Below are 17894 nucleotides of genomic sequence, written 5' to 3' on the forward strand. Positions count from 1 at the left end.
GTTGGAACTTTGATATAGCCATGTGATCCAGTATAGTTAAAAAGTCCGATAATTCTGCCTCTGGGAATGACATGGACCCCCTAAGACCCATGGGGAAATGGCTTTAAGTTATGCAATTAGTCAATTGTCTACTCGCGGTATTTCTTATTGGGATGTAACGTAAATCTTTCGGAGAGGGGGGTATTTCCTGCAGTGTTGAAGTTTTTCTGTAGCGAGGAATTTTCCGAGAGAGGAGGAAATTTCCGGAGGTTATTGTAAAACGGGTGAACTTTCCGGAATTCACACACATAATTCCTTTTATCTGTTTTACTTTTTCTTTGCATGCACAACTTTAGATGTGGATAGAATGCTTCGTGGGAATTGTCCGATGGAATCTTTCAGCGGATCGAAACTGTCTCGCGGGAGTTTTCCGTGGCAGAATGTGGTCAATGTTTACATGGGTGCTGTGGAGTGCTACTTCCCTTGTTGTATTAAAATAAATGTTTGTGACATTTATTTTAATGCTTAATTTAACTAAACTCATTTGTTTCATAAAGGGTGATGTGTAAATAAACTTTCCGGGGGAAATTTCCCATATAAAATTTTACGCAGGCCGAGGACAAGGAGTATTTCTGGCATGATATAAAAAACGGTCAGATTAAAAAAAAAAGCATGCAGCAAAAAAAACAAAGAAGAAAGCAACATTGATGCTGAGATTGTCGATCGTTTCCCAAAAGAATATGAATCCTATAATATTCATGATTATGTGACGAATAAAAAAGAAGAAGGACTTGAAAACGCCAAGGTTTCTTAATTAAAATTAAACTGCTGATTTGCCACCCCCTGACTTAAAACCAAAGAATAGCGTGAAATTTATGCTAATGCATAATTTAAATATTTCAGAGGTTATATGCGACAGAACACGGCTGGTTTGTACTTAGTTATGTAGCAACGCATGTCAACCTCCATACCTAACTTTAATCACGGTATGTTGGACGTACCATTTCCCGGTGCTAAACAAGAAAGTGTTTTGAAAATTCTTCCACCACCCAACGAAGGTCAAACGTAAAATGTTGTATGGAAGGAAGCATAGAGCGCTCCCTCCAAGTCTTCTTTTAAGCATTTATAGTGATAGCAACGACAGTTACTTCAACTTAGCTTATTTATTTAGCTGCTACGTTCTTTTTTCTTCAGCCCGAAAATATTACCATATTGAGAATAGTGAGGGAATTTAAATTAGCAATAAATTATACCTTAAGATCAAGGAACTAAATGAACATTAATTGGATGGTCTAATTTTGAAGACACGTGATCAATGCTAATGATTTTATAGACTTACTTCCTTGTGCTTATATAAACAGCAGTGGTCTGAAAATTTGTCAGTAGTTTTTCTCATTTGATTTTTATTTCAATTAAGTGATGTCCATTTTTGTAAGTCTTGTTATCAGATCTAGTTTTTATCTAATAGTGAAATAGTAGGCCTATTCGCCAGTGAACATAACCAAGAATACTTCTTTTTTCTTGGAAAAATTACTATGTAATCTTATAAAAAAAAAAATCGTGAAATAATTTTATTTTAAAAAATTTCGTGATTTGAAGTCATTGATGAGCTAAACTTTCGATTCACTTTGTTTGAATACGCTGATCTATGAGGACACACAGGGCTGTTTGCCCTTAAATTGTAAAGATCGTGTGTGAAGAGGGGTATGATGTGCATTAAAATTTTGAATCTTTAAACGTATGTTAGGAAGAAAATTTTGGTATGCAAATTGGATTTTTTATTACAGAAACATAATTGTTTGAAGAAAAGCAGGAAATAAGGAGGGAATTCTACACCTTAACTCTACCTTAAATACAGAATGACAAAGAATAACGTGAGCTTTTGTGATTCACAGTTGGAGACATAAGTATTGGTCGATTGTTATATTGAAAGATTGAGTTTTCTTCCAATTTTAAGGAAATATTTACCAAATCTTCTTGAAGCTTGGTTTCAACAATATGGTGCAACACCACATACTGTATGGCAATCAATGTCAGTTTGATTGTGGGAACAAAAAAGACATGTTTCACAGCATAAATTTGACAGAAAAGTGGGAAAACTAAAGAATATGTTTCATGTCTTTGAGAGTTTTTAAAAATAAGCTGTGTCAATATGATAGGTTTTTTCTACACACCTAAGATACTTTTAAAATAATTCTGATATCAAAGCTTCATTTCCACAATAGTTTTTGGGGGTGAAAAGAGGATATAACTCATTTCTACGAGAGAAAACAGCTACGTAAAACTTTTAATTCCATCAGAAGCTCCTAATATAAAAGAAGATGGATTGTTTGAGTGTATAAACCTTGTCATATTTGAGGTATGGGATGTCAATCTTAGTTAATAAGTGTCCCATTATGGCACCCAAATTAGTACATCAGATTTTGCGTGAACTTTTTAGTAACCGTTTCCTCTAAACAGACATTAAAATAGCCTTCCTTTTTTTTGTTCGTTATGACTTTGGATGAATTTAGACCACAATCCAAGAATAAATTACGTTGTGTCCCAGCTAAGATGTGTCCCAGCCTAAATCATAAATCGATAGTGGACCGTAAGAATGTGCATACCTATTTCCAGGACGCCTTCTACAAAAAATATTTTTCAGATATTTATAACCAGGTTTCAGCCTTTGACATTAAAATTCGTTTGCAAAAAGAATCGTTGTTTTTGTTGACAGTTATAACTATAAATGTAACAAACATTAAACAAACCGAAAATTTAGTTACTATTTCTTGTACTTTCTCTCAACTAACAGGAAATAAAAAAAAGAAAAGAGATAAAATCCGAAATACAAAACGCCAAAATTCAACAGAACGCACTCTTAAACTCAAAAACTAGGTCACAACATGTGCAATATGATTAAAAAAATTTTAATGGGATGAAATGTTTCTTTTAATCAGAGTTCTTTTTATATAGTATCTACAAGGAAAGACAATCGTAACTAAATTAATAATTCCATATACCCTAAATACTGATATTCAAATTATTAAAGGACTTGCACTTCGGTGTAGACTTGAGAGGATATGTGATCCCCGTCTTGCACTAGTATCTGGGATCATTGCTTTTCATGATGCGAAAACAATTTAAGTGATTTGAAGAATATGAAAATTAGAACTTGTAATTTTGCGACGTTAAAAAATCACTATCGTACGGGCATTTTGAATGACGAATTTAGACAATTCGAACTGGATTTAATAGGAATTTCAGAAGCTCATATCCCAGGGGTAGGAAGCATGAAATTAGGTGACATAGAATTTGTTTACTCAGGCAGGAAGGATGGGGTACATAGGCAGGGAGTAGGGCTCATGATGAATAAGGAAGCTGCTAAGTCTTGTTTAGGCTGGGAAGGTATTAATAATAGAATACTAATTGCTCATTTTATGACTAAAAAGTTTAGGGTATCAGTTATAGTAGTATACGCCCCTGTAGAACCGACTGATGGAGATACTAGTGACTCAGATGAATTTTACTTACAGTTACAGGAGCAAATATACAAGGTCCCAGGTAGAAATATGATGTTATCACTGGGATATTTTAACGCCCAGGTTGGTAGAAATAGGGATAGATGGTATCCCAGCTTAGGTAAATTTGGTGTAGGAAAAGAAAACAGTAATGGATACAGACTTTTGCAATTTTGTAGGTATAACAATCTAGTTATAACCAATACGGTGTTTGGTCATAAAATGGCTCATAAGCTAACATGGTATTCACGTAATGGTAAGACAGCAAACCTTATCGATTATGCTATAGTAAACCGAAGACTGGCAGGATCAATAAAAGATACTAGGGTATATAGGAGTGCTGTTATTGATGTTAAAAGTAAAGATCACCATCTATTAGTGTCAAGGTTAATTTAAAGCTGAAATATCGGAAGGGTAATTACCTCCCGGGAAGTTATGATGTTAGTAGACTCCAGGATGAGAATTTGAGAGAAACTTTTCAGGAACAGTTGAATACTAAACTTGAGAGTTTAAAATTTGATAATGTGGAAGATGGTTGGAATAATTTTAGAAAAATAATTTGTGAAGTTGCTGAAGTAAGAAAGCTAGAACTGTAGCTAAGAATATTAGTGAAAAAGCTTTATGTTTATTAGAAAGGAGAAAGGACTTGTACAAGAATTATCTGAGTGATAGATCGCATGAAAACAAAAGAAATGTAAAGAAAGTGGAGAAAGCATTGGAATATGAGCTAAGGAGGTGTGAAGTGGAGGCCATGGATAAAATTGCCGAGGATTTAGAAGATGCAGCTAGACGGCATAATAGTAAAATATTGTACTGGCACGTTAAAAAATTCAGAGGTAGTAGTCAATCCGGACATGTCCCAGTTAAAGATAGGAATGGGTTGGCAATTAGCGATATGGAAAAAGCTAAAGCGAGATGGGCCGAACATTTTGAGAACTTTCTTAACCGAGATAGAGTTGCAGGAAAAGATATAGAGGAAAATGAAAAAGTTTGTGATACCTTGGATGTGAAGGAAGATTTGTTTTGTGAGGAGGAATTAGCAACAGTACTAAAAGGATTAAAGAATAATAAGGCTCCAGGTGCTGATAGGGTAGTAAATGAGTTTCTTAAATATGGTGGCTCTGAGGTTAGAAATAAGTACCTAACGATTTTAGGAAAACCTTAATTAAGCTACTTTATAAGAAAGGTGATAAAAGTGAGTGTGGTAATTATCGAGGCATTAGTCTGGTGTCTGTAGGTAGCAAATTGCTTAGTAATAAGATACTTTTTAGACTGAGAGATGCCGTAGACAAAGTTTTAAGAGAAGAGCAGTGCGGTTTTAGAAAAGGTAGAGGATGTGTTGACCAAATTTTAACTCTTAGGCTAATAATTGAAAAGTGCCTAAGTTTTCAAACACCTTTGGTCCTCAGTTTTATAGATTATGAGCAAGCGTTCGATTCTGTTGATAGAAGAGCTTTAGTAAAGGTTTTATCCTTGTTCTGGTCTCTGTAGGTAGCAAATTGCTTAGTACGACTAATATGATACATTTTAGACTGAGAGATGCCGTAGACAAATACATTAAACCAGACAAATACATTAAAGTGATTAGTGCTATGTACGAGAATAACACTGCTGCGGTTAAGGTAGGAAATGAGGTTAGCAGCTGGTTTTGTATTAAATCAGGAGTTAAGCAGGGTTGTGTTCTATCCCCCTTTATTTGAATTATTCTGACGGACTTTGTTTTAAGGAGCACAGGAAAGGCAAAGGGAGACCACGGAATAAAATGGGTAGGAAAAAGTTTTCTGGACTTGGATTATGCTGATGATTTAAGCATCCTAGATGAAAGTGTGAGCAAAATGAATTAATTTTTAGAGTTTTTGTGAGTTCAGTGTGCTAATATTTGTTTGAAAATTAATGTTAAGAAGACTAAGTCATTGAGACTAGTAATAAGAGAAGATGAAAAGGCGACGTTGGGTGATGAAAAGTTTGATCAGGTGGACAGCTTCACTTACCTTGGTAATATTATTAGTAGAGATGGTGGGAGCAGTGAAGATGTTAAAAGTGGAATAGCCAAGTCTAAGGGTGTTTTTTCACAGTTAAAAAAAGTCTGGAAGAATAGGAAGATAAGTCTGCAAACCAAGATTAGAATATGAGAAGCTACAGCGATGACAGTGGTCAAATATGGCTCTGAAGCATGGACGCTCCGAAAACTGCATGAAGATTTGCTAGATGTTTTCCAGAGAAATTGCTTAAGAATTGTTCTGGGTACCCGGCTGACTGCCCGTATTTCAAACAATAGGCTATACGAAAAAAGTGGTTCAATACCGCTTTCTAGGTCTAAAATGAAAGAAAGTTTGAGGTGGTTAGGGCATGTTGTGCGGATGAAGGATGACAGATTGCCGAAGATTGTTCTTTTCGGCCAACCATCTAGGACTAAACGGAAAGCAGGTCGTCCCCGTCTGGGGTGGGAGGATGTCATAAAGAAAGATTTAAAGGAAATGGGAACTTTGTGGGCGGGTGTAAAAAGGGAGGCTTTGAATAGATTGGGGTGGAGGAGGATTGTGCGTAGCTGTGTTGGCTTCAGGCGGCTTGGTGCTGCGATGAGTTGTTATTATTATTATTATTTATTATTTCATAAGCCTTTAGACGACGCTCTACTGAAATAGATATTTACCTGGTGTCTTCTTTGACGTTTCTAGCTCTTATTGTCTCATGTTTTGAATTAATCATTTTTAGGGAAAAAAATTTCTTAGTTATTGCTAATCCAATATATGAAATATCCAAAGGATAAAGGTTGACTGTCAGGCCTTATAGATGCCATTCAAACTGAACTTATTTTGAAATTCCTTTTGTACATGCTAGTATTGACCTTTTTTTGATGAAGTCGTCAATATTTGTGTGGTTTTCTTAGCCAGTTGAATCAAACTTCCACTTTTATTAAATATATTTTTCGTTAAAAAGAGCATAGTGGTACAGAAAATCATATATTGTGTAGTTAATACTAACCAAAAATAAAATATTGCTGTTTATTAGCCTTTAAAGCAACATGTATTAACTTTTATGTTGGATAATCCTCAATTGTAAACGTTGTTTGGTTAATTGAATATAAAGTTTACCAATCTCACCCCCTTGGTGCCCCACTAAATTCATTTGTCAGAATATGGTCTTTTATTTGGCTTTATATATGATTAATTAAAAAAGTTTTTCCGAAAAAGTAAGATTTTCAAAAAAAAGTAAAGAAACCTATTAAACAAAAGATGAGCAAAAATAAAATAAAATAATCTACCATGCGTGAAACTACCACAAATCAGCATCGATAAGTAAATGAAACCCAAAACGAACAGAACCCAAAACCGAGTCAAACTCAAAACGAGAAGAAATTAACATAAGTTGGGCTCAAAACCCCTATGCCTTCCCAAGGCCAGAGCAGAATTTGCACTTTACTAAAAAAAATATAAATGTTTTTACTTTTATAACTTTAACAAATCTTTTATAATATATTAAAAATTTCATTACTAAATATCAGTATATGTATATTAAACTGACAATGCACATTCACTTGTATTTTATTCAGTAAAGTGTAAATTATCTTCTGGCCTTGGGAAGGCATAGGGGTTTTGAGCACAACTTATGTTAATTTCTGCTCGTTTTGAGTTTGACTCGGTTATTTATTGGGGGCTTCGGGGGTTGTCTTCCTCAGAGACCTAATTTCCAGAACTTTCAGCAACGTTGAACAAAATGGCTATATCAAAATTTTGATTGGACGTGTTTGGGGAAAAAGTGGGCCAGAGAGGGGGGTTAGTTGCCCTCAAATAAATTTTGACTTTTAAAAGTGGAACTAGCCATTTCAATTTCCAATCAAATGAGCCCGTTTTGAAGTTTCTACGACAACGCGTTCTATAGAAACCTTATATGCCCCAAGGGCTTAACTTACAACCCTGGCCCTGAGGACTGTGGGAGGGTTACCATCCTCAAAGACCTAATTTCCAGAACTTAAAACTACGTTGAATAAAATGGCCATCTCAAAATTTTGATTGGATGTGTTTGGGGAAAAGGTGGGCGTGAAAGGGGTGATAGTTGCCCTCCAATCACTTTCGACTATTAAAAAGGACACTAGACATTTCAATTTCAAATTGAATGAGCCCTTTTTGAAGTTTTTACGACAACGCTTTCTATAAAAACCTTATATGCCCCCAGGACACAACTTACAACCCTTGCCCTGAGGGCTGGTGGGGGTAGTCATCCTCAAAGACCTAATTTCCAGAACTTTCAACTACGTTGAACAAAATGTCTATCTCAAAAATTTAATTGGATGTATTTGGGGAAAAGGTGGGCGCGAGAGAGGGGTTAGCTGCCCTCCAATCACTATGGACTATTAAAAAGGGCACTAGCCCTTTAATTTCCAATCAAATGAGCCCTTTTTGAAGTTTCTACGACAACACTTTCTATAAAAACCTTATATGCCCCAAGGGCATAACTTACAGCCCTTGCCCTGAGGGCTGTGGGGGAGTGTCATCCTCAAAAATATAATTTCTATATGGAAATCAACTACGCTGAACAAAACGGCTATCTCAAAATTTTGTTTGGATGTGTTTCGGGAAATGATGGGCTTGGTACGGGTGTTAGTTGCCTTCCAATCACTTTCGACTATTAAAAAGAGCACAAGCCCCTCGAATTTCCAATTTAATAAGCCCTTTCCGAAGTTTCTGCGACAACTTCTTCGATACGAAGTGCCCTGGTCTAAAGTAAAAATAATAAATAATACATTGTGCCAACATCGTTCTTATATGTCCCCAGGTCATAACTTAAAACCCTTTTCCTGAAGTCTTTGGGGGAGTGTCCTTCTCAGAAACGTAATTCCTACCTGAAATTCAACTATGATGAACAAAATAGCTATCTCAGAATTTTGACTGGATATATTCCGGGAAAAGATGGGCGTGGAGAGGGTGTTAGTTCCCCTACAATCATTTTCGACCATTCAAAAGGGCACTAGCCACTCCAATTTCCACAGGAATGAGCCCTTTTCGAAGTTTCTACGACGACTCCTTCGATACGAGGTGCCCTGGTATGGAAAAAATAATAATAATAATACATTGTGCCAACATCGTGCTTTACTTAGGCAGCGCGATTGCGCTGCATGTGATATTGCTGTAGAACTGATGATGAAAATCTGATTAGTTTTAAATCCAAAAATCATTTTTCCACAAAGGAAAAGACCGCACCTTTATTATAGTCTCCTTTTCAGGTGTGTATATTAGCAAACTTTTTTGTTCTTGCTATCTGCAAGCCCACAGGCATCAACAAAGCTATTAGCCTAGGTTCTTCCCAAATAGATGGCATTCGAGGAGAAATGTATTTTATACCACAAGATCAATCATTAGCAGACATTTCCAGAACAGATCCAAGCTCTGTTTCCAGAGCTTACGTGATGCTGCAAGCTTTCCCTCAGCCGTTTCCAGCAGGACCCAATGGATTCTTTGGTTTTCCTAAGGTGAAAAATTAGTTGGATGCATTAACAGTTAAATATATACATATTTGTATTTTCTGTGGTGAAATGTTTTTATTTCTTGGCTATTCAAAAAGAATAGGTGAGATAACAAGACGGTTTTTTTTTATTTCTACTTTTCTCTATATTGGAAAGGGGATAGGTTAGGAAAATCAAAATTTCAGTAATGAATCCAGGGCTAAAAGTATACTCTGAGAAGGTATTGCCAAGCTACTATGTTAACCCTCCTCTGTCTTGCAAATTTGCCTACGTGACAGCTCTATTGGAATTTTGACAAAACAACATTATACCTTAATTTTTAGCTTCTAGTTTCTTTTTCTCGGGTATTAGTTTTGAAAAATGCAATTCCTGTTATTGAAAAAGAGAATTTTGAGCCAAATAAATGTTTTTTTTTCTAAATTTAGGAAATGTGTTTGCAAATCTTTGAAACTTCATAAATCGGGATTAAGCAAAGTTGTGAAGCTGGAAATACTTTTCTTGTACTTCATTTAAGCAGAAGACCTATTTTGCAAGGTTTTACTTTTATACCACAAAGAAGTTTAAAGACCATCAAAGGTAAGTGCCCTCTAGAGGGAGAAGGAATGGAGATAGACTCTTCAAAATACCTTCCCATGACATACTTTACTCTGCAGATCCATCCCTGAAAGCTTTATTTTCCTAATCTAACCTCTTTCGAAGATAGAGAAAAGTAGCTTGTCTAGAATTCTACCAAACATTTTTTGTAAAGAAGTAAAATTGTCGTTCTGCGTTAAATATGCCTTTCTGCCATCCCTGGCCCTAATTTAGACTCTAGAACATTTTCTGATAATTTAATTCATGTTGCGCATATATTTCCCAAGTCTTTATAGTTCTTCATGTCTTGGCAATGTTTGTTTGGTCTGGTAAACTGGATCTCAAAAGTAGGATCTCAAAAAAACATATCCGCATAAGTTCAAGATCTCCTCTCCGTATTTTCACCTGTTTACTTTTCACAAAATTGCCTTGGTGGGTGACGCTGAAAACACATTGCCTGCTCCTTTGTTTTTCATATTTATCATTGCATTTGAGTTAGCATTTAGTGTATAGTTGTCCCCTTGAAACATAGGCTAAGCAGGCCTTATTAATATGTATTACTGTAATTGCATTTAAACATGTTTCAGCAATAATATGATATTTCTGCCATCTACAAAACTAAGGAAGGGATTTGGAGACTGAAAAGCCTTTTAGAGAATGGCACATTAGAAAGAAAGGAAAGAAGATAAATGCTGTTAAATAAAAAAAAACTTACAAAAAGATATATACCCAGAAAATCAGCAGATCTTTGTATATATTCTATGACTTTATACAGGCTTCAGTGCGCGATAGGGGGGGGGGAAGGAAGAGGGCTGGGACACATATGCAACGACTGCTATTATTATATTCGGAAAAATCTTTTTTAGTGTGGATTCAAGTAGTGAGTAACAGGGATTCCATAGATATTGAAAATAAGATTTCATGTTTAACCTTAACCTTAGTCAATGCTTTGAGCAAGATCTGTGTTCTTCTTTACAGCCTTACTTGTACATTCTATTACAAAATAGTTATCATCACCTTATTTACAGAACCGTGAAGATGTGTTTTTAAGCGTTTGTTCAACACATTGATATTCAAAATTGTTAGTGTTTTTTAATGCCATTAATCTTGAACCGTTTATTTATTATTATTTTTTTTTGTATTGCAACCTTTTTAAGTAGTTCCTGGTTGTTCCAATTATTAGCTTAGAAATTTAATCATATGTTATGATCATAAAATAAATTAATTTTTCAGCATCAGCCAATCATACTGCGGCAGTCATTGCCGTTTGGGTTCCCAGGCCAAAGGATAGAAAGCTTTGTTCCAAAAAGTCCAGTCACGTCAACCACAGCAAAAACACATTTATTGAAACCAATTTCAAAGGATGCAGAGTTTCCAATGTCTCGACCGGTGGTCACGACGATGAATCCAGTGCCTCTTGCGAGCTTCGGGCCTACAGCTTCAAGTAAGGTTTCCTGGTCAGCCACAGTACGAACACCTCAGTCAACAATTAAACCCCCTCCTGTTTCAACAAAAATACCAGTTCGTAGCATAACCACCCCTAGGATATCAAACTTCAAAAAAGCATCACAGCCAAGGCCTGTTTCAGATATGTCTGATAAGGAGATTTCGGAGGAAAGAGTAAGTTATTTATCAAATCATTTCAATAGTTTGGTTAAGGCATGCCCTTTCTTTATCCAGATGTGTCATTTTGGTCCTTGAGGAGAGGCCCCAGTTGTTTATGTTTGTGTCATTATACAAGCGTTTATAATTAACCGAAAAATTCAATGTGTGTTATTTTTTCAGTGTAAAATAAGGCGTAAAACAAAAATCTTATGGATTTCATTGTTTTCTGGTATTATATCTAGTTTACTGTTGCAACAAGATAACACCAAAAAGTCAGATTGAATGATCCAAGATTGCGCCAAATGTTAATCAGTAGAAACTTTTGATTATAATTACGTTCATTATGCTGATATGTATATTAGGCTACAGTTTATGAAGCCACGGTCAAGCAAAGTTTTTGTATCCCCCTCTCCCTCAGCTTAAATCCAGCTGAGACTTTGGAAATTAACTTGGTAGAGAAGACAGTAATAGACAATTGCAGTTCTTTTGACAGTTTACTTTGAGACAGGATGACCTGTAAGCATAGCATGTCATGCCTAACAAGTAGAAATATGATAAAAATAAAAGCTTGAAAACATTCTCCTGTATTCTAGTTTTGGTTTTAATTTATTCCCGAAAGCTTCATTTACCTAACACAACAGGTTCCGAGTTTGGAAGAACTCATTCTTTTGGGAGCACAAAGCTTTTAAAAGGAATAGAACTGTAATATCCGTAAGATATAAAGGAAAACCAGAGTAAAACATTTAGAAGAAACCCAAAGCTATAATAGAACTAAATTATTTGGTTTTAATCCCGCCCATTTTTATAGGTTTCTGCTGTTTGTAATATTAGGATGCATTAGCCATAAAAAAACTAAACTGAACATAATTGTACATCCCACGCACCATAAATCTGCACGGCTATAGAAAGAGCCCACTACTTGTTGAGGGATTAAAAAAATAATTTGAAGCGAATTAAACTCTTATAGAACACTTTGTAGGGAATGGGTAAGAATTTAAGGCTTGAAAAAATGTACACTTTTCACTCCCTGAGCATCTTATTTTTTGAAGTAGAGGCGTGGGGAAGAGGTATACGGTTATCCATCTCATTTGCGGGTTCTATGCTCCAAATGCTTATGAAATTGGAGCACATTTCAGGATTAAAGAATTTACATTCCAGGTGAAATAAACATTTATATAGAAAGATATATCGCTAAATGAAAGCTCAACATGCCCATCAAGGTCACCTGTTAGACCTTAGACCTTAAGAGGTCGCCTGATGACGTTGTTAGACCTTAAGACACCAAATAAATGAAACATAAAACGGATGCAATATTTGATTTAAATACAGTAAGCATATAGAAAAGAATAAATTCAAGATTTTCATCCTCCTCAACTAAATATAGTCGTTTTAGCTAAAACTAAACTGAAACATAGAACTGAAGTTTGATCTCATAACAGTTTCCTGCAATATACGACTTTAACTATGGTATAAGCGCAAGAAATGGAGACGTTAAATCAGCACAAGAAAGCAGAAACGGGGACAAAACTGTTGGACAATACACTGTTAATGACCCTGATGGAACAGTAAGGGTAGTCAAATATACAGTAGATGGCGATAGTGGTTTTGTGGTAATTATCCTCTTTACTTTGTTTATATTTGTATTTTTTTTTATTTTATCATTTTCTCTGCCCAGATGCCTATCAAAGCTTTTTTAAGGTTTTAAAACCTTGACAGAGCTGTCAATAAGGGGCAGTTTTAGCAGCTACAGACTAGTAAAGCAGCAAACCACAGCCTTTTATAGCAATCATTTGAAAACAATTTTTATAAGAATCTGTTTAGTACGAGCCGAGTTTATTAAAAGCAGTATTAATGTTCGTCATCATGTTACTCGGACAAGAAATTATTTTGAGGCTCCTCCCCTCTCTCTAAGTAAGACTGCTTTCTCAATTATGCATTGAACTTCAAGGCTTTGGAATAAGTTTAGTATAGAAATAAAGGAATTAAAATTAAACTTTTAAATAAGCCTTAAATCTAAACAATATATTGATTTTAATTAGGGTATTATAATTTGGTTTTCTTTCTTTAAATTTGTTGTTCAAGATAAAATAAGATTTAATGTTATGTGTGTGTTTGGTTGAAAAAATGGCTGATTCTGAATTTTTTTTCAGCAATTCATTTAAAAAATATTAATTTATTTTATTTATTCTATTAAACTACTTACTCTGCTGCGGAGCAACATTACTGCTTTCGTAGTTGTTTCTTTTCTAGAGATCATAGGTTGGTAGCTCCGAAGTGTTAAGAGATCTACATTCAAAATTTTTTCCGGGTATGGAAATTGTGAAACGAGACAGACAAGATTTCAGTGAAGTTCATGAAATTTCCCAGTTATTTTTCAAAAAAATAAATAAAAACTTATTACTCCTATGTTGTATGTGGTGTTAAAGCAAAACTATCCTTGCTGGGAAAGTAGAATTCTTCAGAACAATTTTGTTTCACACTCCTGCAGAAAATTATGTTATCTTTATGAAAATCAGAGAAAAAAATTCCGTACCTTCTCTAGATTTTTTGGAAATAATTCTGGAAAAGTCGATTTCGAATGACAAATTCTGATTCTGTGGCTTATTTTCAAACAATTTTGGGTTGATATATCTTGTATTTTAATTGAGTAATTCTATAAAAAGTACGCAATCACCCAGAAATTATTTACAGAGTTGGTATTACGATTAATTTCTTGTTTATATCCTGGAAATAACTTTTTTCTAGACAAGCAGAACTTTTCTAATGCGTATAGACAGATCTTCTAAGAGCTTGAGCTGATATACTTTTTCCAGAACTAAAATTCACTCTGCGACTTTTTTTATTTTGAGGTTCTGATTTTGCAAATTCACTATATTTTGTCTAAGTAAAAAGTCCTAGCTTCGTAATTGAACTGTTTAGAAATTAAATAATTATGAATACTGAAAAGTTTTCATTGCTCTGTTCCAAAAATTAAGCAAAATTTTTGAATCCCTCTTAAATTATTGGGAAATAATACCCAAAACACATGATTTCAAAACAGATATTAGTTTTTTTTTCAACATTTTCAATTTTATTATTTATTAAATTCTTGACATTTAATTCCATAAACAATAAGCAAGAAAACATGCACTCTTCACTATCGGAGAAGTTATCATGGTGTATCGATTTCCTTGGAATCCTAAAGGTAATTATTTTTGGTGTTCCAACTTTGTGTTCCAACGCGGATAAACAAGTCTTTATCTTCCAAGAATGTAATATAACATTTGTTTTCCCAAAATAAAATTGCAATGTGAATATGCTGCAATTTGTCACCTGCAAAACACAATAGCATCGAAGGTAAAACATTTCTATATTTTTAATTTGTTTTCTGTAAACTTTTAATTTGATGCATCTTATATTTTAACCCAGTAATATTATGAAACGTACACAAGATGACTTGCTTTCTCTTATATGTTTCATTCGAAAGCACATAGAAATGTCTTGAATTCTTGATCTGACATTATAGAAAGAAAATTGCATTAGAAGGAACTTGCACTAGTTTTGTAGAAACAAAATTTCTTCTGTAACTTTTCCTGTTTTTAAGTTTTGATTTTCCCAATTCGCTACAGTTTTTCTATTTAAAATGCTCTAGCTTGGAAAATAAACTTTTTAGTAGTCAGATAACTTCAAATACTGATAGAACTTCATATTTACTCTTCGGCAATCTAAAGCGAAATTTCAATATCTCTTGTGGATTTTTCTTATAAAAATTGCTTCGTGCACTTATAAATAATTTCTAAAGTTGTAATAGGGCTTCAAATTTTTCACGGATATTCATCAACCGCAGCAAATAGTATACACCCTTAATATATTTATAAAAATAACATATTTTGACGATTACTTCGCATATACAGAACGTGCACAAAGATTTCCAGGAGTTCACCATTTTACACGCAGACCTTAGAAATGATAATTTAGAATAATAATAACACATGTCTACAAATCTATAACCGGTTAGATGTAGTTTCAGGTTTTTCTCCAAAGCTGTTGACCGTGGGTCACAGTTACTCCAGCACTCCATGGGGTAATGGCTCCAGAGACCTAGTGATTGCTTCATTATCCTTGATGTTAAGCACAGCCTTGTAAGGCTAGTTTTATTTGCTGTTGAATTGATTATTATTTGTGCTTGGTTTTGGCTAAGTTATTTTGCTACAATCACCGCTGCAAAATATTTGTGTGCAATTATAATTTTGAAATTATAAATGCTGCTTGAATCGAACTTTATGAAACCTCATAATCAGGAAAGTAAGTTTTTAAACATAAAGAAAATGACCATGAAATCAAATGTCTCTAAAATCGTACCAGATCAAAAAATAAATAAATAAAAAGAGAGTATACCACTGAAATTGTCAAGGTAAAAACAGTTTGAAGGAGGGGGGCTAATCTCCTACCTGAAAAAATATATTCCGGCACAAAATAGTGTGGAAAGTAATTTTGATATAGAAGGATTGAAATTTAATTTTTGTCAGTGACTGAGTTCTGAATCATGGTTTTAACTTATTAGGATCCTGAGTCAACCAGAGAATTTGTTTTATTGTATACTTTCTCCTCAACCTTTTTTCAAAAAATTTAGCTATTCTATGACACAGATGGCATATTTACTACGCCCATCATGACATGCTCACTCTGACTCATATGAATGTAAATACTACCGGATCCGTACTGATCTGTGTTAAGCTATTTTTAGATAACCGTGTTAAGCTTTTGTGAGTTAAACCAATTATTCAATAGCTTCCTATAATTTTCATACGGTTTTATCTAAATCTGGGCGTCTAGATAAGTTATCCCGCCTCTTTGGCTAACTCTATAAATTCCCTTGGACACTGTAAATCGCAACTTGACAATAATGCTAGAAAACATAATATTCAATATAGAGACACTACCAGACACTGGTGATAAATGAAGTTTAGATGAATTTACTCTGTTTTACCTTTCAGTTTTTCCAGAAATTATTTTGTAGGATCTCTGTTGCTTATTCAGTTATTAATAGCTAAGATAATGAAAATAGCAAACGAATCAAACTTTCTTATTTTAAAATAGGGATTTCTCTTCTATAGGGCCATCTTTAATGTTGCCATCTATTTGCTATGCGTAGTTTGCTTTAATTGAGATATGATTCTCTCTTTTGGCAAGATTGGAAATACCAAATTAAGACCATGGAATCCAAAACAAAATCTACAAGAACAACCTTGCCAAACATCTATTTAAAACCGCAATACAAAAATAACTAACCTAAAATTTTTACTAGGCAACAGTGGAGGTGCTTGGAACCCCGGATGTCTCCATTCAACCCCTATCAAATGTAGACTCCACTAGAACAAGAACTACCACATTTTCTGGAGCTAAGAACTCAGAAAGCGATCCCAAGCTGAGCTCATCCCAGAGAGCTGATCCAATATTTGGAACGTGGAATGCCCAATATAGAGACCCAAATACAAACTATATATGGAACACTAAATCCGCTGAATATTAAAAAGTGTAATCTTCCAAAATCTTGTTTTTAGGCCGGACTTTGGTATTACATCTAAAGAAATATATTACATTGTGTTGACTCATTATTTTCTATATAGTAAAATAACTTTAACCAATGTATGTTGAACTAGACATTGAGAATCCTGTAATTCTTTGAATAACAGTTTTTTTTAATTTTATGGATATTAATGCAGAGCTACTGAATTATTGACTACATTCCCAAAATTAACTATAAGACAGTTATTTTTTTTATTTCTTTTTTCCCTTGAATTTTACATGAAACTTTTATCGCTGGCTAGTGCGATTTAAGGCGATTTAAGGCCATTACTATAAAATGGAACAGTTAAGATCCCTCAATTAAAATTTTTTAAGTATTTCTTATACTTTTTTATTTCTTTTTATGTATTAAATTTTGTCCCTATATTTACCATGCATTATAAAATTTAATTGGTTCAGTTTATGTTATATCGGTATATACAAATTTAGATATACTTAACAAGTAAGGACCTTTTGATAGATACCAAGTCTTTTCGAAAAATTAACAAGACCCTTTTTTTATCAATAACTCTGTTTTGTATTAAAAAAAAACATGACAAAAATGGTTTATAAGGGTTTGGCGTGCCTTTTAATTCTTTAATTCAAAATATACCATATTTTTGCTACTTGTCGAAATTTTGTGTTTCTTTTTTCTGAGACATAGGTGTATCCACAGTAACCAGATGGGGACATTCTCTTTTTCAATAATCTATACAATAAATATTAATGATAACATGTTGAAATACTCTGAAAAAAATTCTCGTAAAACTTGTTGTTTTTCAGATTTGAAAATTTTTTTATGTTAATTTCATGCTATCTGATTTTATTTTTTTTCTATTAAACTACTTTTATGACACATAACTTTTTTTTGAAACTAAGGTGGATGAAACAAAGACCAATAGACCCAAATACAATTTTATTGGGAATGAAGTAATTAAGGTTTTTCTAGAATTTTTTTTTTTTTTTTTTTTTTTTTTTTTAAACTCAGATTCACAGTGCCAGGTGTTTCATTTACCAAATACACTTGCGTTATTTACCTAGTTTTACTTCAAGGCTGTAAGTGTTTGTTTATTCATCTTTCCAAAGAATTAGCCAAGATTTGACATCTGCAAAGAAAATCTTAGCCACAAAAATCATCTGCGACTTACATGCTTTCAAAGCTGACTGGAATTACCTTCGTGATTGGCCGAAGAAAGGATGAGATGACAGCCTGTCCGAGTTCTAAA

General features: G+C 34.0%; 1 protein-coding gene across 1 annotated transcript; it reads left to right on the plus strand.

Moving 5' to 3' along the window:
• The first annotated feature begins 1370 nt into the window (after window positions 1-1370).
• Window positions 1371-17294, plus strand: LOC148954036 (uncharacterized). Its single transcript, XM_089085752.1, has 5 exons — window positions 1371-1410; window positions 8704-8949; window positions 10750-11136; window positions 12561-12731; window positions 16409-17294. The coding sequence occupies exons 1-5, from the start codon at window positions 1399-1401 to the stop codon at window positions 16631-16633; spliced, it is 1041 nt and encodes a 346-aa protein (XP_088941878.1). The 5' UTR covers window positions 1371-1398; the 3' UTR covers window positions 16634-17294.
• The last annotated feature ends 600 nt before the right edge of the window (window positions 17295-17894 follow it).

This window comes from Artemia sp. Qi Xiang Cuo, chromosome 3 (assembly GCF_049724085.1).
Source record: "Artemia sp. Qi Xiang Cuo chromosome 3, ASM4972408v1, whole genome shotgun sequence".
NCBI lineage: Eukaryota > Metazoa > Arthropoda > Branchiopoda > Anostraca > Artemiidae > Artemia > Artemia sp. Qi Xiang Cuo.